The 24,164-nt window shown below is 44.3% G+C and overlaps 1 protein-coding gene across 1 annotated transcript in view; it reads left to right on the top strand.

The window, feature by feature from the left end:
* The window catches only part of LOC149457610 (uncharacterized), a 69,497-nt gene that overhangs the window by 39,744 nt on the left and 5,589 nt on the right, over positions 1-24,164 (top strand). Inside the window, exons 6-10 of the mRNA XM_089683447.1 lie at positions 5,413-5,484; positions 5,576-5,582; positions 12,496-12,795; positions 14,049-14,228; positions 18,184-18,203. Of these exons, the coding sequence (XP_089539573.1) occupies positions 5,413-5,484; positions 5,576-5,582; positions 12,496-12,795; positions 14,049-14,228; positions 18,184-18,203 (579 nt within the window). The remainder of the gene's footprint in view (positions 1-5,412; positions 5,485-5,575; positions 5,583-12,495; positions 12,796-14,048; positions 14,229-18,183; positions 18,204-24,164) is intronic.

The raw sequence follows: 24,164 nt of genomic DNA, 5'->3' as shown, positions 1-24,164 counted from the left end.
GATGCACTTTTTTCCTTTTTGATTGATTTGAGAGGGTCCGGAGTGATTTGTCTGTATTCTTTGTAGTTACTGTAGCGCTGCATTTTACAATGTGATTTAAACCCTTCATCCTTGCCTGATGTAGAATTAGTCCACAGAACCTGGAAAGGCCGTCTTAGTGATGCTGCAGAGGCTTGGCAAGGTGTTACTGGACCAATCCCCAGTCTCTGGTACAGAGGTAGTATTGAGTGTCCTTAGTTCAGGATCTGGCAATGAAGAAAATACTTTGGGGACGCAGGTCAGAGTATAAGATTCACATGTATTACTTGTTCAGTTCTAAGCTCTAAAAAGCAAGATAAAGAATACAACGAAGTCCAGTCTTAGGAGCTTGAACTTACGATTATCTCAAAAGGAGATCAGTTCATGGGGTTGGGGCCTATAGATATTAGTGGCAAACTTGGGGCTTCATCTCATTTTAGACTTGACTGCTCAGGAAACTTTGCTTTTTTATTTTTCAAACTTAATTTGTAATGCTCAACATTACCCTTTGCTGTTGGGTGAACATCAGTTTAAAGCTGCTAATGTCTGCACAAATCATCCATTATCAGCTGCACTACCTGAAACTAAACTATTTCTGACAGCAAATTCCAGGTAGTAGTTGGGCTGTCACTTTGCCAACTAGTCATGCATCTATTCATCTACTGACAGGGGTTTCCTCCACTGGGACTGGTGGATTGGGACTGACACTCGGCTGCCGGTAGAACTTGCTGCAGGGCTTGTAGTGGAAAGGTATGCTGATAGGGAAGCTTCAGTCCCTCTCACAGTGAATTTTTCTCTGCATTCTCGTTAATTTTTTTTGCTAAATTAATCTGGTTGCTAAGAATGAGTTTGGGGCTCTCTTCACCACTGCTGTTGTATGGGATAAGCAGTAACATGATCTATGGCTGAAGTTTTGATAAGTGGCCCTAGGCATCTGGGGGCAGCGCTACAGCCACATATTAGACTTGCCTTGCCCTGTGAATTGTGGTCACCTTATTTAATGCCTTCAGGTACACTCAGTGTCAGTTTCATCCATTAGCCTACAAGTAGGTGACACTATGATATGCAGCAGATCAATACTTGGCAAATTGAAGGACCTCCATAGCCAGCAGTTGGACTGCAGCTATTTGCGCACACTTGTAGGCAGGCTGAGGTTCCAGCTGGCTATTTACATTGCCCAGTCAGGAAGCGTTAAGTATGTTCCCAGGTTTCCTGTATGGTGGGTTTTGCTGGGTATGGCCCAGGTGTGATATAAATAGGAAAATGAGGGTCCGCACCCACATGATAAAGCCTGAGCCAAAAAAGGGGAAAGAATAAGAGATTGCCAATGTCCCAGAGACGCAGGGAATGGAATGCTGCCATCAGAGTCTGGAGGACCAGAGAATTGCTGGAATCAAAGTTTAACCCCACTATGGATTCATTATGGATTTAATCTAAGCAGGTATGCTGGGGCAGCCACAAGCCTCTATATTAGGGACTAGGGATGCTAGGGGAATGTCTGAACTTTCTGAACTGTTACTTGTGATTGTCATCATGTTTTATTCTTTAAATAAAGCTTTTGAAACTTTGCCCTTGCCTGGTCTGATGTTACTAAAGGGGTGCAATGTAATTAACTGACACATATAGTCTACAGCTCGGATCACTAAACACATTGGGGTATGAAGACGTCACTACAAGAGTTAATACAGCATGCAGATACAGTGGTTACCAAGGGTAATAAAGGGTTCACATGAAGTCTGTCATTAAGTGTGTAGATGTGGCAGGTGAGAACCATTGGCAGTGAGTGAGATGTTCAGCAGCGATCTGTCTCCCATAGCAACAGGAGCAGATCTGTACCACCGGGGCCCACATCCTGTACACGGGTATAGACGACAAAGAGTTAAGTGAAGTGCACACACCCCATACCATTCCTGGGTGTGAGGTAGCGGTGATACACTAGACCGATGGAGAGGACATTGGCTCTGTGTGTCCCTCTAAGTGTTGGTGTATATTACATCAAGAGAGTTTACTGGAGTTCATTCATGTTTGTCATCTACTGGGTCATGAGCATGGATTAAGTAAAAGTACCCGATGTTTAAAGTAGTGACCCTGCCTAGCACAGCCCAGAAGAACCCCCCTCGGGGAAGTCCTCTCATGTGACCCTCATTTGCCACCCAAGGAGGAGAAGAGCATGCAGTAGTGCATTTAGGTTTTATGCTGCCCTAGGCAACACAAAAATTGTCCCCCCAATGAGAGAGAGTACTTTCTTCCAGGGGGGGAAAATCGCCATCTCTTAAAAATGCCACCCACGGCAAATGCCTTGTTTGCCTCATGGTAAATATGCCCCTGGGAGCCTGGAGGATGTGATGACGTCTTCCGAGAGTGCCATCAAATAGGTTAATGCATCCATGTTTCCACTCTCTCATGTAATGGGTTTAATGGACTGTAGTGGCTATATTATATTCCAATTGAAGGAGATGTATGTAGACTGTACCCATTCTTCAGAGGCAGGGATTCTGCAGCGTGTAAAGTCAGTGCTCATTCCAACAAATTGGCTCTGCTAATCACATTATTATGATTCAGTAAGGGTCTTTACTACAGAAGAGGAGGGATTCAAAGTAACCCTAAAACATTAGGTACCACAGACAGCCAGGATTTGAGGGCCATTATGAAAGAGACCTCTCTTCCAACCCGTATGGCTTTACCCAACACTTCAATTTTGTTTGCCCTTGGAATCATCCCAGTTGGGGTGGACAGGCCAGGAGACATACATGCTACACTTGTGGCCATTATTGCCATTTTGCTCAGAAATGAGCAGAGAAATGTGTGGACTTTATGATTTTCTCCCAGTTGCCTGTTTCTTACTTTGCCATGGCAGTGACAAATTTGACATGGCAGCTGAGGTTGTGGACAGACCCGCATTCTCCACCAACTAATAAGTAAATCATCAACCTCTGCTCATGGTGAAAAGTTTTGAAAGTAGATTTAGAAGAGAGAAGTTTAAAAGGAAAGTTTAGAAAGCAGATTCATGCACATGGCGGTTCTGGATATAGTAAGTATACCAAGGATTTAAGGGGAGGCTTTTAAGCTTTAATCCTGGACTGTTATCATGTAGGACCCTCAAAGCACAAACTCATTCACTGAGGAATTTCCACCATATCAACAATTTGAAAAGATGTTCATTTCTGTTATTTTGGAACACCTTATCAGCGGGACTGCGACCCCCACAGAGCAAAAAAATAGTTTTGCTTCAGATTCATTCATTACAGAAAGTTAATCATTTTTGTTTTGTCATATTTGTTATGTTCAAATGATTTGTTTTCAGAATTTGTTTTGTATATTCGGATTTGATTCTTATATCCGTTCAATTTACTTCAAATTCAAAATATTATTTATTTCAGATTCATTGAAATGTGTTACTATTGTGATTTGGAAATGCCGACACATTCAAATCACCGAATTACAAAAATGTTGAACAAATTTCAATTCATAATGGAACAAACTGCAAATGTCTAACCCACACGCTGAAATGCCTCGCTATAGAATATATGGAGTATAACTATATCTACAATTTTAGAAAAACAGGACGTTCCAAGAATGGGGAACAACAAAATGTTCTGATAACATCTCGCTGCAAAGACATTCTAGCAAACAAACCTTTTATTTTGCAAAGAACCTAACATTAGCATATAAGCACGTTCTATTGTTATTTATTCATTAGATGTCAGGGCCAGGATCTGACCCCTCAAGATCCGCTGCATCTGGCAGTAGCTCCCCTTATTCAGCCACCTGGGATGCTGGACAACATCTTGCTTGAATCTTAAGATAATCTTTCCCTTGAACATTGTTTCTTGTGACACAAAAGAACCATCTCTCCAGCGCTCCAAAGGGATCGACACCGGAAAGCAGACAATGGGTGAGAGATTCAGAAGTGCAACTAGCCTTGGAACAGGTCTTGGTGGTGCAGCCCTCCTGAGACTGGGGGATCAAACCGCAAACTGGAAAAAGAAGCACACAGTGAGCTCAAACACCAAGCGCATTATCCAAGGTTTATTTAAAAACATAAAACAGCGATAACTTACTCACAAACATGGAAGCATAAAGGCCTATAAAGCCATTGAGATGACCCAACATGGTAGCAGAGCTCAGAGCTCTGAGGAAGGGGACACCTCCCCGAAACACATCAGCAGGCTAACTTCAAAACCAGTTGCAAACTCTGCTACCACGTTGGGTCATCTCAATGGCTTTATAGACTTCCATGTTTGTATGTTATTGCTTTTGAATCATTTTTAAATTAACCTTGGATAATGCACTTATTGTTTCTTGTGAACCTTGAACTCCTTGCTCCTCCTGTGAACTTCCTTTTTAAGCCATGCCTTTGCACTTCCTGTTTGCCAGATTATTGCGCTAACTCCAGCCAATATCTTGCTCCTTTTACTCATTCTGCCATTCATATATTTTCTACCACTTGTTAATGATCTTTGGCTGGTTCATTTTTGCTTAATCCCAACCTCCAATCATTTTTACTGACCTTGACTTGATCCTCGAATACACTGCTGTCTAATCTTAACCTTCAGCCACTTGTTACTGACCTTTGGCTTGTTTTCTTTCTACGCTTCTGTGATCCCTAACTGCTACATCTGCATTTGGATCCTGGCTTGCTCACCTCTTGGTGGGGCAATCCTGAAGAATAAAACCTAGTACTAATATGTAGCAAAACCCATCCCCACCATCAGGAGCTCTGGTGAATTGTGGCTAGTGCTTAGACCTTACACCTCAGGTAAGCCAGTGTCATCTGTCAGGATGATCTGCTCATGTATTTATCCTGCTGGTCACTGGGAATCTCTCAACTGCTATGGTTACTGGTGTCTGATCCTGACCAGTAGATATATACTATATTTCCTTTTCATTCTCTCAATGTATGTCAAGACAGGTGTTTGTATTCTCCACCAGGGGCCATGTAACAGGGTGACAACACAGGAGAGCAATTGAGAGACAGTAACAGAGCTGTGTCACACTATTACAGGAAATAGCTAGACAAGGACATTCATGGCAGGATCACCAGGAATTACTTTAATGTGAGATGCACAGTTGAAACATTTGGAAACTATACTTGGAATAAAATTAACAATTTAGAGATTTTACCAGTTGGATTTATATCTACATTAAAATATATCACATTGAATACAAGTCTGTCTTTCTATATAACATGCTCATCACAGCCGGGTATGAAGTGATCTGCATCCTTTGGACAATATATATCGATCAGATCGAAGAAAAAGGTTCTTTTTCTTTTAAAATGTTGGTGGACTGAAGAGAGGTAAAGATGTGACGTGCCCTGCAGCAGCTAGGGGAAATATCAGGCTGGGGACTGGTTTTTCCACATTTCACCATTCACGATTTTTATTTTTGTAGATCAGAAGAAAGTTTAAAGAAGAAAAACCCTTTAATGATCAGGAAACGTGGCAGTCGGAGAGGTACACACAGGTAAGCCGAAGCGGGAGGGTACAGCGGTTGGGAAGTCATAACGGATGGTAAGCACCGGCTGATTATTTTCATGTTATTGTTGAATCTCCAGAAGACTGGTGAGCCCAGATTGTAGTTTAGAGGAACAATGGATTCTTATGTAAATCAGATGAGACGGTAACTACAGTAAGTAGATGGGAAGCCAAGCCAGCAGTAAGTCTACGATGTCTTTTAAGGAAGAGCTTATCATCCCCCCCCCCCCTTACCTGTGTAGCCGAGTTGTTCCCCAAAAGTATACTCACAAATCTGGCAATCCATGGTGTTCCTTAGGGATCTGTCTCTTCACCACAGTAAACATTCCATCTTCTTGTCCTGATATCACCAGGGGGCTGTTTCTTTCGAGTCATGAGCCGAAGAGTACCCTGGGCCACCTGGGATGTGAGCTAGGAACTAGGCCAGAAATAAGGAAGTGCAGGTAGGGGTCCCCAAAAAAGGTCTTTCTACCTCCCCCCCCCCCCCAAAAAAAATTACAATCGTCTTGGAGAAGGAGGGGCTGAGAATAATTCTGTAAACTTGCTAGGAAGAGTAAGGTTGCCCTTTACTGTTGATGTAAACTGAAGAACATTTAGTTTGCTCTGTGTACTGTGTATCAGGGCTGTGGATAGGGGGGTAGGGGGGTATTACCAATCCCCCTGTATAGGGCCCAGGCAGCTGGTTGAATCAGATGTGGGCAGGGAGGGTGATCGGCACAGAGAGGGGGATTACTGGAACCAACCCCCTGTATGGCTCTTTCTGCAGCAGCTGAAAGCTGGCTTCTTCTCCTTGCCCTCCCACTGGCTTTCAACTGCTGTAGAGAGAGCCATACAGGGGACCAGTTCCAGTAATTACTATCCCCCCCTTCCCCACCACACCAATCACCCTTCTGTGGACCATACAATTCCCTCTGCTGCCCAGGTCCCCCCTGTGTGCCCCCTACCCCTGCAGTGGTTCCGGCTTCCCTCCTCTCCTTCCTACTGGCAGCTGCAAGCACACAATAGGATCCTTCAGGATGCAGAGTGGGGGAAGGGTCCTGTAAATATGTCAGACTTACCAGCCTCCTCCTTTCCTGAATCCCTACTGGTCAAATACTCGCCAAATGACAGGCACATGCCAGCAAGTAAACAAGAGAGCACGGTCACCCATGATGTCCCGGGTGACCAATCTCCCTATGAAGTCATGGAAAGGGGTCTCAGAGTGACATCTCTCGATCATACCTGTCATGTTCGTGAGTTTTTTTCATGTTTGTGTGGGTTGTGAGGACATGTAGCCTGGTATGGTTCAAGAGGGGAGGGAGGTGCTCGCTCGCCTCCCCCCCTTTCATGGCCTGCTAGACCACATGCTCAGATAAGGGTCTGGTATGGATTTTGAGGAGAACACCATGCCATTAAAAAAAAAAAAAAATTGTTGTGAGGTTCCACTTTTTTAATGCTGGCATTTGATTTGTTTACAAAACAACTAGTCTGGGATTTTTTCCTTTTTTTTTTTTAGAAAAGATGACAAAAAATACTCACTATCCCTTTCACACTGATGGTCCGATCGGGTCCACCTGTCAGTTTTTCAGGCAGACCCGATCGGACCATCTATAGACCTCTATGGACCAGCAGGTGTCAGCGGACAAGTGTCTGCTAACACCCGCCAGCATCTGATCCGATCCTGTATGCCAAAAACAGACCTGTCATGTGCCTGCTCAGTGAGGATCAAAGGAGAGATCGCCCCACTGAGCAGGTGGATCTGCCCCATCTGAAAGGGTCCAAATACAAATGAATCTGGGAAAAAAAAGTTACTGCTTTATTTTCTTTTTTTTTTTTTTTTCCAAAAAAGTTTTATTGAAGTATGAAAGGCAAAACAAGTCATAAACAGATATGGATCGCAGTCCGCGCACATCCTCTTACATGATCTCTCGTAACGCAGACGGGATCAGGACAATAGATTAAATTGTAGGTCATCATGAGACGAGGTCCCACCATAAGGCAGATGCAAAAGATATAACCATAGCAGTACTGATAACAGTATGTAATTTAGATACATACGGTATACACTAGTCTCTATGAAGGGAGAGCTCAAATAATATGACTGTGAAGTGCAAGACACAAGTATCATCTCAAGGCATATATGTCCTATGTTTCCATATCCGTAACGCGTGGGCTAGTTTTGTGGAATATTGTTACACCTGTACATCTATGAGTGTTCCGTACCTTGTGACAAATATGGCTAGCTAGCATATGAGATAAGGGGGTGCAAAAGAGAGAAAGAAAAGAAAAGAAAGAGACGAGCGTGGGAAAGGAGGAAGAATATGAGATGTAATATCAGAATGAGGTGGGGGGGAACATAGAGGACAAATAATTAGGGAAGATGGGGAAGAAGAGAAGGGAAGAAAAAAAGGGGGGGTGGGGGGGGGTAAGGATGAGGTTTAGAGTTAAATAGGCATAACCAAACCAATCACATCAATTAGCATTGGCCTGGCTGTAACAGATTCTATCTTTAATTAGGGGTATAATTCAGTGAAAGTCCGTTAAAGGAGTTATTCCTGAGGAGAGAATTCTAGAGGCTTTCCATCTCTCCAGATCTTTCTCGCTCATTCCTTCATTAAGCCATGATAAGTATCAGTAGATTGGAAATGAGTCCAACATGCCCAAGTCTTCCTGAATCTCTCCGGGTGTTCTTTTGCCACTGAGATCAGCTCCTCCATTTCCGCGATCCTATTGATCCTAAGAATCCACTCTCGCACGGTGGGAGTATAGTCTGAACGCCAATGAACCGGAATACACTGCTTTGCCGCATTTACAGTCAGGTCCATAAATATTGGGACATCAACACAATTCTAACATTTTTGGCTCTATACACCACAATGGATTTGAAATGAAAAGAACAAGATGTGCTTTAACTGCAGACTGTCAGCTTTAATTTGAGGGTATTTACATCCAAATCAGGTGAACGGTGTAGGAATTACAACAGTTTGCATATGTGCCTCCCACTTCTTAGGGGACCAAAAGTAATGGGACAGAATAATAATCATAAATCAAACTTTCACTTTTTAATACTTGGTTGCAAATCATTTGCAGTGAATTACATCCTGAAGTCTGGAACGCATAGACATCCCCAGACGCTGGGTGTCATCCCTGGTGATGCTCTGCCAGGCCTCTACTGCAACTGTCTTCAGTTCCTGCTTGTTCTTGGGGCATTTTCCCTTCAGTTTTGTCTTCAGCAAGTGAAATGCTCAATTGGATTCAGGTCAGGTGATTGACTTGGCCATTGCATAACATTCCACTTCTTTCCCTTAAAAAACTCTTTGGTTGCTTTTGCAGTCTGCTTTGGGTCATTGTCCATCTGCACTGTGAAGCGTCCAATGAGTTCTGAAGCATTTGGCTGAATATGAGCAGATAATATTCCCGAAACACTTCAGAATTCATCCTGCTGCTTTTGTCAGCAGTCACATCATCAATAAATACAAGAGAAGCAGTTCCATTGGCAGCCATACATGCCCACGCCATGACACTACCACCACCATGATCACTGATGAGGTGGTATGCTTAGGATCATGAGCAGTTCCTTCTCCATACTCTTCTCCTCCCATCACTCTGGTACAAGTTGATGTCGGTCTCATCTGTCCATAGGATGTTGTTCCAGAACTGTGAAGGCTTTTTTAGATGTTGTTTGGCAAACTCTAATCTGGCCTTCCTGTTTTTGAGGCTCACCAATTGTTTCCATCTTGTGGTGAACCCTCTGTAGTCACTCTGGTGAAGTCTTTTCTTGATTGTTGACTTTGACACACATACACCTACCTCCTGGAGAGTGTTCTTGATCTGGCCAACTGTTGTGAAGGGTGTTTTCTTCACCAGGGAAAGAATACTTCAGTCATCCACCACAGTTGTTTTCCGTGGTCTTCCGGGTCTTTTGGTGTTGCTGAGCTCACCGATGCATTCCTTCTTTTTAAGAATTTTCCAAACAGTTGTTTTGGCCACGCCTAATGTTTTTGCTATCTCTCTGATGGGTTTGTTTTGTTTTTTCAGCCTAATGATGGCTTCACTGATAGTGACAGCTCTTTGGATCTCATCTTGAGAGTTGACAGCAACAGATTCTAAATGCAAATAGCACACTTGAAATGAACTCTGGACCTTTTATCTGCTCATTGTAATTGGGATAATGAGGTAATAACACACACCTGGCCATGGAACAGCTGAGAAGACAATTGTCCCATTACTTTTGGTCCCTTAAGACGTGGGAGGCACATATGCAAACTGTTGTAATTCCTACACTGTTCACCTGATTTGGATGTAAATATCCTCAAATTAAAGCTGACAGTCTGCAGTTAAAGCACATCTTGTTCGTTTCATTTCAAATCCATTGTGGTGGTGTATAGAGCCAAAAATGTTAGAATTGTGTCGATGTCCCAATATTTATGGACCTGACTGTATCATGTGTAATGCAAGCGACTTACGGTAAGTCCTCACAGGAAGTGAGGAGTGATGGAGTAGACATTGTGCTGGGGCAAAGTCTAGGGTGTATGTAGTTACTTGTGCGATCAAGTCCAAAACTTTTCTCCAGAAGGGCTGCAGCAGCGGGCATTCCCACCATATATGTAGAAGAGTAACTTTTGCCTGGAAACATCTCCAGCATAAATCTGGAACGTTAGGATCAAATTTATGAATCACAGATGGAACTCTGTACCATCTGGAAAATACTTTATAGTTGCCTTCTTGTGTAGAAACACATATGGAACCTTTATGCATGTGGTCATAAATGTGGTCCCAGTCCTCTGGTGAGATTGGAATTTGTAGATTACGCTGCCAGGCTGCACAGGTCTTCTGCAAGTGAGATGTATTGGCACTTTCCAATAAAGAGTATATCTTAGATACTACATGCCTCTGAGGGAGGTCTGTAAAGCAGAGCTTCTCAAATGCAGTAAGCGGTCTTGAATAATCCTTTAAATGTGGGGAATTACGTAAGAAGTGGTGGATTTGTCTATACATCCAAGGTGTTAGAGTAAGGGATGGCCACGCCTTTGTAATGTCTTCTCTACCCAGCGAGAAAAGTCGGAGACATCCCTGGAATAAAGTCCGGATTCATTTTGATCGGAGTAAGAGGGCTTGGAGAGGAAGAAAGTTCTTTTTTCTGGAACAATTGCGAGCTACAGCATACAGTGGGACCTATAAGTGGGTGTTTCCGAAACTCAGAAGGGACGTGGGAGGTTTTCAGCCATGGGGAGGTGGAGAGTGGTATCTTTGAGAAATCAGCCTCCAAACCAACCCAGACCTTACGAATGTGATTCGTGGTCCAGTCTACTAATCTGGCTAGGTGGCAAGACCTGTAGTAACGATTAATATCCGGTAGTCCAATACCTCCATTCTTCTTGGGCATAGTGAGTTGGGTGAAGCTAATTCTTGGGCGTTTATTATACCAAAGAAAGGAGGAGCAGAGCGTTTTATAAGATTGAAAGAACGAGTTTGGTAGTTGAATTGGTATCGTCTGTAGTAGATATAATATTCTGGGGAGCACGTTCATCTTCAGTATAGCTGCTCTGCCAAACCAGGAGAACCAAGGTTTATTCCACATCTGAAGGTCTTTGGAGATGTTACGTAAGAGGGGTAGAAAATTTTTTGCATATAATTCTGTAAGATGGGATGGTAATTGGATACCTAAATAAGTGATAGCCTCGCGTTGCCAGGTAAAGGGAAAGTTTGATGTCGCTTGTCTAATCACATCCGGAGTTAATGATACATTAAGCGCTTGGGATTTAGAAAAGTTGATTTTAAAGTTGGCCAAATATTGAAATAATTTGAAATCTTGTAAAAAATTAGGTATTGTGATATGTGGGTCTGTCAGGAAAAGTAGTATGTCATCAGCAAAGGCTGCCACTTTATGTATTTTGCCATTGATCAAAATCCCCTTGATGTTAGCATTATCTTTAATGCAATTCAATAAAGGTTCCAATGTAAGAATGAATAAGAGGGGAGACAATGGGCATCCCTGTCTGGTCCCATTGCTGTGCTTTATTTTCTTTACATGCTACTGTAAGCAGATGAGTCATAGTTGTCAAGGATGTGGCAGCAGGCGCCCGCTCCTTAACAACCAGCTATTCCCAATGTATCCAAAACAAATTAAACAAATACATTTGTTTATTTCGTTATAACCTTTTCTCAGATTCATTGACATTTGTTACTATGTACATTTGAAAATTAAAATACATCCAAATCTTCGGAAATCAAATTGTCATCCAAAAAATGAATCGTAATGAAACGAAACACACATGTCTAGTGGTCCCCCCTCCACATGGGCTTCTAATAGAACATTGCAAGTGACATGATCCACTGTGGTCATCAGTAAACCTGCCCTAGGAATGTCATGTAGCCAATGCAGCAATGCACATAGACAGGAAGGGGCTTTATAGAGGCTGCAATCAGCAGCACTGAGATGGAACAAAGGATTAGAATAAGTTGGAAAGCAGGAATGAATGAAAAAAAGGCCAATTGTTTATCATATGCAGTGCACAGAGCAAGCTATGGGGGACATTTACTAAAATTTGTGTAGCTGTGCATGATAGCCAATCAGCTTTTAACTTCATCTTCTTCAATTAAGCTTTGGCAATAGATCCTGGAAGCTGATTGGTTTCTATGCAGAGCTGCATCAGATTTTGCACCCTCCAGTTTTAGTAAATAACCCCCTAAGTGTCATCCAAAAGGGTTTGCAATGAATGATTGTGTGGCGTTATTATTCTTTTTGTACTGTATCAAGTAATTATCTTTAACAAATTGATTCAAATTTTGAACAAATTTTGCCCAGCAAAATGGCATTTCAATTCAGTTTCAGAAGAGAGGAACACCACCAGTAGAATTTAGACTCTATAAATAATGTTCATCCTCCTTGCAGCCATTGTAGGAAGCCCCATAAATGTAATATGAGGAATTAGCACCACGAGATTACATTGCCATTTTCTATATACTTTACAGAAATCATGGAGAACCGTCTTTATTAGGAGCCGATGGTGAGATCCAGGACTTCAGAAGTCTCCTTGGATAAGAAGGGAGATGTGTCAGAAGAAGGAGGTGGTCGGGATCTTCTCCAGAGAACATGCCAGCTGCTATGAATGGCTGATTGATTTACTCCTGGATTCATCCCTTGTGAGAGATGTCCGCCGCATCTACATCTCAAATAAAACCCGGAGCCTCAGACAGGAAATACACCAATGTACGTTTGGTATTCTCTACCACACCAAGAACAGAGGAAGAATTAATGTCACTGATGTCACCGACTCTTTGTACGATGAGGAACTGAAGGATCTATCAGTCATCCTAGGTGAAAGGACTAAGATTTCTTGTAAACTATATTCGTGATGATTGCTGTACTTATAATCTTTCTCATCTGCTAAAATGAGCCAAAACTTCCTTCTGTAAGATGGCGACTACAGGGAGACACCACAGGGATGAGGACGAAACATGTCCTTGACCAGGGCCACCCAGTGTCTTTCACAAACATACTTCTACAATAGATCTCAGGCTATTTGTGTGTTTAAAAAAACAACTTCTGTCTTTTATTTATACTAATTCGAGCCAAGAACAGCTTGACACTGTTACCCAGACATCATGGAGTCAAGGAATGACATAGAGTCAGGAGCACATGTATAGGGGTTGCAAGGGTCACAATTGTGACACAGCCCCATACTCCAGGGAGCCTGTGAAGCCCCTGTTCATCTGGATAGGAGGGTCAATGGGGGTGGAATTTATAGGGTCCAATCCCCTCCAGCCTTTTAGGAGATGCAAGAGGAAAACAGAGTGGATCGGTTCCTCTCTATGCTGCCCCACCGCCTTTCCTATCCACCTCCTGTTGTGATGTGATCAGGCCCCTGTGTATTCCCCAATCCCCCCTCACCCCCCTCCCCAGTGCTAACAAGTTCCTCCCTCCCCTTTCCCGCCGCCTACTGCATGGGATCAGAATGGAAAGTGGGGAAGGGGCCGGTAAATGTGTAATTTACTGTCCCTTCCTTGATTTAATGAATAGAGTCAGTGATCCGTACTGATCGCTGATTCTGTTCATTCACACAGTAACAAAGGCATAGAAAACTGTGTTTCCTGTGCTTCAGTTTGTGAATGAATAGGAAGCCTCTGTACAGAGCTTTTCCTGTCCATTCATTCTGTGTAGCTGAGGCTGCAGAGATGGAGATTGAGGGCTGTGCCATCAATCTCTTCTTTCTGTCTCAAAGGTGGAACATCAGAGGTCTGTTTAGACCCCTGATATCTCACCAAAGCCCCCAACAAAATGGCAAATAATAAAAAATAAAATTACAAAAATGTAAAAAACTACTGACAACAGTTGCTGAACTAGCAGGGTCACAAAGGTTGTACTTGTGACCGGGCCCTGGCATTCCACCACCGTGGGGGAAGGGTTTCAGCCAGGGGTCAGGGGGGCCCTTTATGGTTTCTTGCATGAAAAGCTCTAGTTACCCCTCTGCATGGAGTATGTACTGTATAGACAATAAAGCTCTGCTACACAGATCTGTGCAATGTAATAATACAAACCTGATCATCAATAAGGCAATCATTTCCCCACAGGGAGGAAGAATGTGATTGTGCTGATCGATGATGTGGAGAGCGCCAGTGATGAAGAGAAGAAGAACATTCTGAAATGTCAGCCAAGTATAGAGAAACTGGCCAAGGAACTTGTCCTTATTAACCAGATAAAAACAAAAGCATCTTGGAAAAAGAATCAACAGATCCAACACATCATCCGAGGTAATGAATTCATCTGTGTTGTGTTGCTTTTTCCCTCCTCAGAAGAGCTTACACTCTAATGCCCGCACCACAATCATAGAAACACACGGACAAGCTATGGCCATATTTGTGTTTCATGTATTAAATCTACTAGTATGATTTTGGCCCCATGTATTGGGAAAATGTGCACGGCTACTTGGAGTCTGCAGTGGAAGAGCATGTGACAGGGTGACAACACATGAGAACAATTGGGAGGCAGGAACAGAGTGTTGTCAGCTTGTAACAGGAAGTGCCTGGAGTAGTCAAAATCAGCGGGATTATTTAGTGAAAGTTATAGTTTAGAAAACAACAATAAAAGTACTTTTTAAATTGAATTAACATGTTAATAAGGGTTTTTCTCAGCTGTAACTTCCCCCACCTCTGTCTCCGCCCCTCTGCTCCCCGCTCACCGATATCACTTGTAAAGACAGAAGTCCGGCTTCTGTGCTTACAAGGGACAGCTTGTCCCCCAGTGGATCCCATAGATCTGATCTCCTGAGTGGCTGCCACTGAGTGCAGAATGGGGACAAAGGAGATGCAGGTGCAGTGCGGATGCCGACACCCCCACGCGATGATCGCCCCGCAAGTGAGAGAGGCGGAGCCACCTACAGTGTGGGAGGAGTTACTAGATCCAACTGGGTGCTTCAGCTTAATACAGCAACAAACGTAAGATGTGGAAGATGGAGAGGGGAGAAGATGGGGGCAGTGGAGGGGGGGTTGTATGAAGAGGTCAGAGATGATGAGGGGTGAAAGTGAGATGTGGATGGGGGATGCAGAGGTAAGTAGCTGTGGAAGAATCCAACTCTGCACTCTGTGTGCAGTGCAATACTGAACTGTGCACTCTGTGTGTAACCCCCCCAAACTGCCTCACCCACCCCCTTATGCCACTTCACCTACCTTCCATACTGCTCCACTTACCCCCATACCACCTCACTTACAACCCCAAACTTCTTAATCTACTCCATACTGCCTCACCTATCCCCTCAAACCACTTCATCTACCCCCAATACTACCTCACGTACCTCCTCATACCACTTCACCTTCCCCACATACTGCCTCACATACCCCCTCATACCACTTCACCTACCCCCTCATACCACTTCATCTACCCCCAGTACTACCTCACCTACCTTCTCATAGCACTTCGCCTACCCCACATACTGCCTCATCTACCCCCCAAACTGCTTCACCTCATCCATACCACCTCACCTACCTCCAATACTACCTCACCTACCTCCTCGTACCCAGGGGCAGACTGACCATTTGGGCACTGCCCGAGGGCCCGGGGTCAGTAGGGGGCCCCATGAGATGCCCCTGGTACCTTTTTTTTATAGGCTTTTTTGAGTTTTGGCAAGGACACAGGGGCCCCATGATCTCCTATTACTCGGGGCCCCATGAGTTGTCAGTCCGCCCCTGCTCGTACCACTTCACCTACCCCACGTATTGCGTCACCCATCCCCTCATACCACTTCACCTACCCCCCATACTGTCTCACCCACCCTCTCATACCGCTTCACCTACCCCCCATACTGCCTCACCTACCCTCTCATAGCACTACACCTACCCCAATACCTCTTCACCTAATCCCTCATACCAATTTACCTACCCCCAATACTACTTCATTGACCGCATAATGCCTCACTCATCCCCTCATACCATTTCACCTACCCCCCATACCGCTTCACCTACCTGCTCATACCAATTTGCCTACCCCCAATATTACTTAATTGATCCCATACTGCCTCACTCATCCCCTCATACCACTTCACCTACCCCCCATACCGTCTCACCTACCCCCCATACTGCCTCATCTACCCCTTCATATCACTTCAACAACCTCCCATACTGCCTCACCCACCCTCTCATACCACTTCACCTACCCCCCCCCCATACCGCCTCACATACCCCTCATACTGCCTCACCTACCCCCTCATAACACTAACCTCCATATTGCCCCACAGAACCCCATACCGCCTCACCCACCTTCACATACCACTTCATCTACCCCCTATACCACCTCACCGATCCCCTCATATCACTTCACCTACCTCTGATTTGGTTAGGGACTAAAAATGTCCGTTGATTATCTGCTCCTGTCCAAATTAATCATTCTAGCTAGCTTTGGAATGTGCGCACATTGGAAGAGACTCACGCTGACACACAAGTTCAGTCTATGAACACTTCTAGTTTATTATAATGAGAAAGTGAGCTTATATATGCAAAATGATGCGAGAGTCATGTGACAACAGCATAAGCATTATATTAGTTTTTCGATTGGTCATTTCCACATGGAAACAATCTCCGTCATGGTATAGGTGTGATCTTCTTCCAAGTCTTATCTTATAGAAAGAAAAACATTCCTTTGTCTCAAGTTGGCACAATGGGAGGGGGTCAGTGCATGTGAGCAGACACCTCCCAAGCAAGAATTTCTTAAAGTACCACAAAGCCCAGTAGGCAGAAAATATTCACACAACATATATATATATACTGTATATATATTCATACAAAACATTTAGAATATAAAATAGTATTAAAGTATAAAAGTAGATATGTATAGAAAAATGTATATATTCAATAGGAAACAAAATAGGCATTTTACCATATCCATCACACCTCCAAATTGCTTCACCTACCCTCCCCTCGTCCTCATCACCTATCCCTCATACTGCCTCACCCACCCCCTCACACTACTTCACCTATTCCCCATACCACCTCACTTACCCTCCATACTGCCTCATTTACCCTCTCATACCACTTCATCTACTCCCCCATACTGCCTTACCCACCCCCAATACTGCCTTACCTATCCCCCCATAGTTCCTCACCTACCCCCCTATGCCACTTCACCTACCCTGATACCGCCTCATCTACCCCCCATACCATCTCACCGACCTCCTATACCGCCTCACCTACCCCCCACACCATCTCACCAACCTCCCACACTATCTCACCTACCCCTCATACGGCTTCACCTACCCCCCATACTGCCTCACCTACCCCCCATACTGCTTTACCCCCTCCATACCACCTCACCTTCTCTCTTCCAGGTATAGCACCTTCCTTTTTCCCTTCCTAATCACTGTGCCTCCCTGTCACCCACCTAATGGGGGGATTAGGTGAGTGACAGGGAGGCAGGTTATAGCAACTCCCACCCATCTCCCACTCATTTCACCTCTCTCCTACTCCACTTAAACCTTCCTCCCCAGTCAGAGCACCTTACACGTCTCATTCTGCCATGCTTGTCACACTGGAAATGTATTAGTCTGCTGAAAGTCAACAATAAAACAATGCACTCCCTATGGGGCTGACATCTTGACTATCTTGTCTACTGATACCTGAAATCTGTGACCATATAAGCCACGGACAGTATTCAGCACTATGACAACCACCTCCAATATTTGTTGCACCACACTTTATTTCCACATGCACACAGGACCACTGCTTTCAGAAACACCCCCATAGCCAACCTTACTGAGCAGTGCAAAAGGCACCATCTTGTGTTACTCTTGCAGTCTGAGATCTGACCCCCCCTCCAGGAAAAGTCATTATCTACTGCCCTGCAGGGCTATGCAGTGCAAGTGAAATACTCAGCTGTTTCTATGTGTCACTTCCTCACCGGCTGGATGCCCTCCATTGCTGGTCACTGACGTTCTCTAGAGTTTTCCTGTCATTGAGGAGGAGACACTTCACTTGTATGGTCTGGAAGGGAGCAATGCATGAAGTAGGTGAGCTTTTTCCCTGCTGTCTGCTGCAGCTGGATGGTAGAGTGATCAGGTCCTTATTAACATAATACTGTGAACCCTTTAAAAATAAAAAGGTGTTTGATTCATCAGTTTGACTCACCATGGATGGAAAAATGTACAGAATAATGAAAGACAAAAAGATGAAAGGTCACTGAATTCTCTGTATTTATTTCCTCTCTTTTTACCTTTTACAGCTCACAACAGAAGACTGTGGGTAAGTCATAACATTGGGTGACAACTTTTATCTGTGACATCACAGTGATGGCTTACTATTAGCCCAATACATGGTGACACGCAATGCCCACTGACCTATTTCTGGCCGTGTCTCCATTAATAATGTACAGCTCTGAGCAGTGATACAAGTGTACAATCATTACTGCAATCCACAATACAGAGGTGATGACTTTACATTATTAAGTGTCCAATGTGAGAAACAATGATATCCAATAACTGAATATTAAAAATTTACTTGTGAGCCAATAAGGTGTATAATAAACAGCTTCTATCAATAAGATCGCAGGCTATCTTGCTCACCCTCATAAATGTGAGTTATCAGTGCATACAAATGAAGAAAATATAGATGCCGCGCTCTATCAAGACCTATTACCTGTATATAGTATAAAAACTGTATTTGCATTAAATCTCTAATACCAACTTTGGGAAGCTGTCATTCTGTAACCCCTAATATGGCATTGGGGTGATTTTCTGTAGCCCCAAACCTGAAATTGAGGTACTTTCCCATAACCCATAACCTGACATTGAAGTAGTTTCCTATATCCTAAAATTGGGGTGGTATCCTGTAACCCATCACCTGACATTGGGGTGGTATCCTGTAACCCATCACCTGACATCGGGGTGGTATCCTGTAACCCAAAAAGTGACATTGGATCATTTTCTGTAGCCAAAAATCTGAGATTGTGGTGGTTGCCTGTAACCTAAAATTGGGAAGGTTTCCTGTAACCCATCTCCTGACATTGCAGTGATTTCCTATAAACCATAATGTGACATTGGGGAAGTTTCCTGTAATCCATAACTTAACATTGGGGCAGTTTCCTGTAATCCATAACCTAACATTGGGGTAATTTCCTATAACCCATCATGTGACATTAAGGCAGTTTCCTGTGACTCATAGCTAAGGTTCCAAACCTTTTATTGACCATTCTCATGGTCACCATTAGCAATGATCCACCTATGGCTGGGGATACTGCTTGTGAAAGGTCTTACATCTTCTCCATGGTTACAGGATAGGCTTCTGATAGTCCAACTAACACCTGAGGCCCATGTGATGAGGGGGTCCAGATCACTTGCCTTGTGCTACATAGAGGAAATCAGCTCATTGCCAACAAGAGGGTGGCTTCATCCCCTATCCATCACCAGCTCCGACCCAACCAGATTTGAACTTGTGTAATCTCCCTTCAGGATTCTGTATCCAGCAATGTATACCTTCCATGAGATATCCACTGCTGGGTCCTCACAATGTGCAGTCACAACTCACACTCTCACAGATAGAAGGTATCCACTTGATTCACCAATATTCAGCCAGAGGCTCATACATTTCCATTTGTGTTGTACTTGAGGTAGTCAATCAGTAACAGTCTTTAGTAATGATTAATCCCCAACACAGTCATACAGAACAGGTCCTCTTTAAGTAGGCAATGTACCTTCCAGCACTCGGTTTTGGTGGTTCCCATCCTTGGGTTCCAATAAATTGGTTTTAGTTCTTCAATGCATCTCTCTAACAAGGCATCTCCATTCCCATCAGCCTACTCCTCTAACCAAGGTCCTCCTAGATCAGGTATCACTAAATGGTGGACCACAGTCGAAAAACTGACCGCATGACAGTCCTTTCTTGACCATGGCTCCATTCCTTCCTCCACCCCTCTGCTCCATCACCCCGCTGCCCCATCACCCTGCCGCCACCTTCATCTCCAAACAACAGGTAGAAGGCAGAAAGTGCAGCATGTCTGGACAGAGGACAGGAGCTGCCCAAGTTCACAAATATGTGATCTGATGCTAGAGGCAGCCCTTAGCAACCAATCATCTGCCTGTTAGCATAAAAAGTTGGGTAGCTCCCGCCCCCTGTCCGGACATGCTGCACCTTCTGCCTGCTACCTGCTGTGTAAGGTGGGATTGAAGGATTGTGATTGACAGGGGAAAATGTGATGTAAGGGAGGGGGCATTTACATAAAGGGGACCGGGTTGCAAAGAAGGAAGGGGGCTGGTAGAAGGACCAGGATACAAGAAAGGGGGGCTGTGAAGGGGACTGGGATGCAAAGAAGAGGGACTGAGAGGGGGACTGGGGTGCACAGAAGGGGCACTGTGAAGGGGAGTGAGGTGCAAAGAAGGGGGTGTGAAGGGGCCAGGAGTGCAAGGAGGGGGGATGTGAAGGAGACTCAGGTGCAAGTAGGGGGGGCTGTGAAGGGGTCTGAGATACAAGGAGGGGGACTGTGATAGGGTTGGGGTGCAAGTAAAGGGAGGCTGTGAAGGGAACTGTGGAGCAAGTTTGGATGGCTGTGAAGGGGACTGTGATACAACGAGGCATGGCTGTGAAGGGGGCTGGGGTGCAAAGAGGGAGAGCTGTAGAGGAAACTGGGATACAAGGAAGGAGGGCTGTGAAGGAAACTGGGATACAAGGAAGGGGATTGTTAAGGGGACATGGATGCATGGCGGGGGCGACTGTGAAGTAGTAACAGAGGACACTGATGAGAAGGGGAGGGGGAATGTGATGTAAGGAGGGGAGCTGTGGTGTGAAGAGGGGATTGAGGGCTTTGATGTAAATGGGGGGCTCTTGGATGCAAAGGGGTCTGTAATGTAAAGGGGGGCTGTACAGTAAATGGGTGCAATGTAATGTAAAGGGGGGCTGTATTGTAAAGGGAGAACTGATGACACTGATGTGAAGAGGAAACTGTCATGTAAGGGGGTGGGGCTGTGACATGAAGGATCCGAGTCATAACCATGAGACTTGGACCTCTGTTGGATGGAAATGTTAATGACCGGACCTCCGTGAATCTTAATTCAATACCCCGCCCTAGACTTATAAAGGATCCCACCAGGAAAGAAATGACCTCATCTCACTTCCTGGGAGGGTTTCTGAAGAACTCCCATCTTAAAGGGGCACCGCATTCACCCCTGCCTACACCCCGGGTCACAGGTCATCTTAATGTGCCAATTTAGAGCTGGCCAAGGAACATTCATCTCTAGGAGCAGCTATGGGTCCACCCGTCGTTTTCATCTGTAGGGAAGAATCTGAACTTCGTACTTCTTGAATTCACTAATTCTTTTCAGTAATTTTAAGCATATCTAAATACAAGAATAAACATGAAGTCAGCCTACCAGTCCTTCGATGTGATGGCTGCATTAGTTTTCTCTTTTTTAGGCTTATATTTCCTTTATGTCCAACTGTCATCCTGCCAGTAACACACAGGAGCGACAACGCTGATTAAAGCAGCCCAGAAATGATTCAGGTTTTTTTTGTTTGACCAGCAGGTTTAACGAAAAAAAAAATCTGGCCCAATTTCCCCATCCACACACTCGATAGGGATGAGGGAATCCTTCCCGCTCAGCTATTGTATTCTGACAGTGGGGAGACTTCCCTGCCATCGCAATACACAGATCAGTGCTGCCGGCTATAGTCTGCAGTGCTGATTGGGCGGCACTTATCCAACAAGCTGGTTGTATAGAAGTCGATCAGTAAATTGACTTCTGTACAACCACTGTTCCCATACAACTTTCATTACAGGAAAGGTGTGAATAGGGTTCAGGAGAGAAGTATCTATACCTACTTGGAGACCAGCGACGTACCTGGGGGGGGCAGAAGTGTGACTAGAACCTTCATGGCCCCGGTGCACGGACCATGAAGTGCCTCTTTAATCCCTGGTTTTTGTGCCCTTCCCACTAATCCTGGGGCCCTTTATTCCCTTCATGGGGTCCTTTATTACAATGGGACCCTTTCACATGTCCTGCAGCAGGCCCCCTTCCTGCTGTTTTGGGTAGGATTGCCACATTTTTAAGCCAAACCCAAACACGTTAGTGGCGCACAGCAAATCATCAATTTTTGTACCATGCACTATACATATATTTTGTGATTAAATAACATTTTTAATCATATGGATTTAATCACAAGCATCCCCCCTTACTCTGAATCCACAGAGTTCCCCTTTACATCTTAATCCGTAGAGTTCCCCTTCACATCTGAACTGGCAGAGTTCCCTTTTACATCTGAATATCTGAATCATAGAATTTCTCTTTACAGCTGAATCTGCAGAATTCCCTGTACAACTGATCTGTCAGAGTTCCCTTTTACATCTGAATCTGAAGAGTTCCCCTTTATATCTGAATCCACAGAGTTTCCCTCTCATCTGAATCCACAGAGTTCCCCTTTACATTTGAAACCACAGAGTTCCCATTTACATCTGAACTGGCAGAGTTCTCCTTTACATCTGAATCCACAGCATTCCCCTTAGATCTGAACTGGCAGAGTTCCCCTTTAGATCTGGATCTGCAGAGTTCCCCTTGCATCTGAATCCATGGAGTTCCCCTTTATATCTGAACTCATAGAGTTTCTCTTAATCTGGCCGGCAATTAATTTTTTTGGTTTTTGAACCATGTGGGGTACCCCCCGTTCATACCAACCCCTCGGGTCTGGTATGGATGTTGAGGGGAACCCCCAGGCCAAAATTTAAATGGCATGGGAGTCCCCCCAAAATCCATACCATACTTATCCCAGCATGCAGCCCAGCAGGCCAGGAAAGCGAGCACCCCCCCCCCCCCCCCACTGAACCATACCAGGCCACGTGCCCTCAACATGGGTTGGTGTTATGGTGGCAGGGGGGCTCCCCCTCAAAGCACCGTGTCCCCATGGGGACAGCCTGTTCCCCACAACCCTGGCTTGTGGATGTGGGGGTCTGCGGGCGGGGGGCTTATCAGAATATGGAAGCCCCCTTTAACAAGGGCTCCCAGATCCCACCCCCCACATAAATGAGTATGGGGTACATGGTACCGCTACCCATTCACAAAAAAGTGTAGTGTAAACGATAGTCTTTGATAGGTCCTTTACAAAAAACAAAAATAAAAAATGTCTCCCGAAGTAGATCCAGCGTCAATCATGATGCCCACCGCCGACCCGAAAAAAGACAAAAAAAAGAACCGCTCTGCTCTCGCTGCTGGCTCCCACCATCTGAGGGCTGTGCCAATCTGACAGTTCTTAAATACTGGGATGACATCACCCCACCCCTTGTGACATCATCATGCACTGTGATTGGCCAAAGCATTGCACCTGACCTGTGGTCAGATGCATTGCTTTGGCCAATCACAATGCCCTCTCAGGGTGCAGTGCATTGTGGTGCAGGAGAACAGCCCGCTGAACACCCTTACTGTTTGTGTATTTGCTGAACACACGAACGGCCGATCTTCCAATCAAACGAACACTCGGCCCCAACATAGAGCCCAACACTATTTATACTGACAATGAATCCCAAAAGACTCCTTGCTGAGCAGATTGTGGCTGCCTAGTAATGGGGCCCCCGGACTCCTCTGTAGGGGACATACACTCCAAATAAAAACTCAATATACCGACCTTTATCTGGACATGTGTAGAACGAATCACTTGTCTCATTTTGTTTCAATTTGTTGTTTAAATAATTTTGTTCCATTAAATTTGTTTGATTAGTTTAATTTATTTACACAATTTGTTTAATTTAATTTAGTTTTCAAATTCAATTGGATTTAATTCTAATTCAATTTGACCAAATTCGGAAAATTTTAATCCACATTTGAATTTGAATTAGCATTTGAGTTCAAATTTATTCTACTCAAAATTTGAATCTTGGAAGACTGTTAAATTCTTTCTATTTTGTTCTATTCTATTCAAATCTATTCAAATTTATTCTATTAAAAATGCAAAGAGTCTTTCTATTCTATAGATTTCTATTCTATTTTCTTTTCTAATATATTTCATTGATTTCTATTTTATTTTAATCTATTCTACAATCGCCTGAGCTCCCACCTCACTGACAACAACCTTCTTGACCCTTTACTGTCTGGCTTTCGCTCACTACACTCCACTGAAACTGCCCTACTAAAACTCACTAATGATCTACTAACTGCTAAAACCAATGGCCACTACTCCGTACTCATCCCAACCAATGGCCACTACTCCGTACTCATCCCAACCAAT

The sequence above is a fragment of the Staurois parvus genome, unplaced genomic scaffold (assembly GCF_062004578.1).
Source record: "Staurois parvus isolate SC_StPar_1 unplaced genomic scaffold, SC_StPar_1.0 ptg000311l, whole genome shotgun sequence".
In the NCBI taxonomy this organism is placed as follows: domain Eukaryota; kingdom Metazoa; phylum Chordata; class Amphibia; order Anura; family Ranidae; genus Staurois; species Staurois parvus.
Note: the sequence above shows the minus strand (reverse complement) of the source record. Positions and strands in the feature narration are given on the sequence as shown.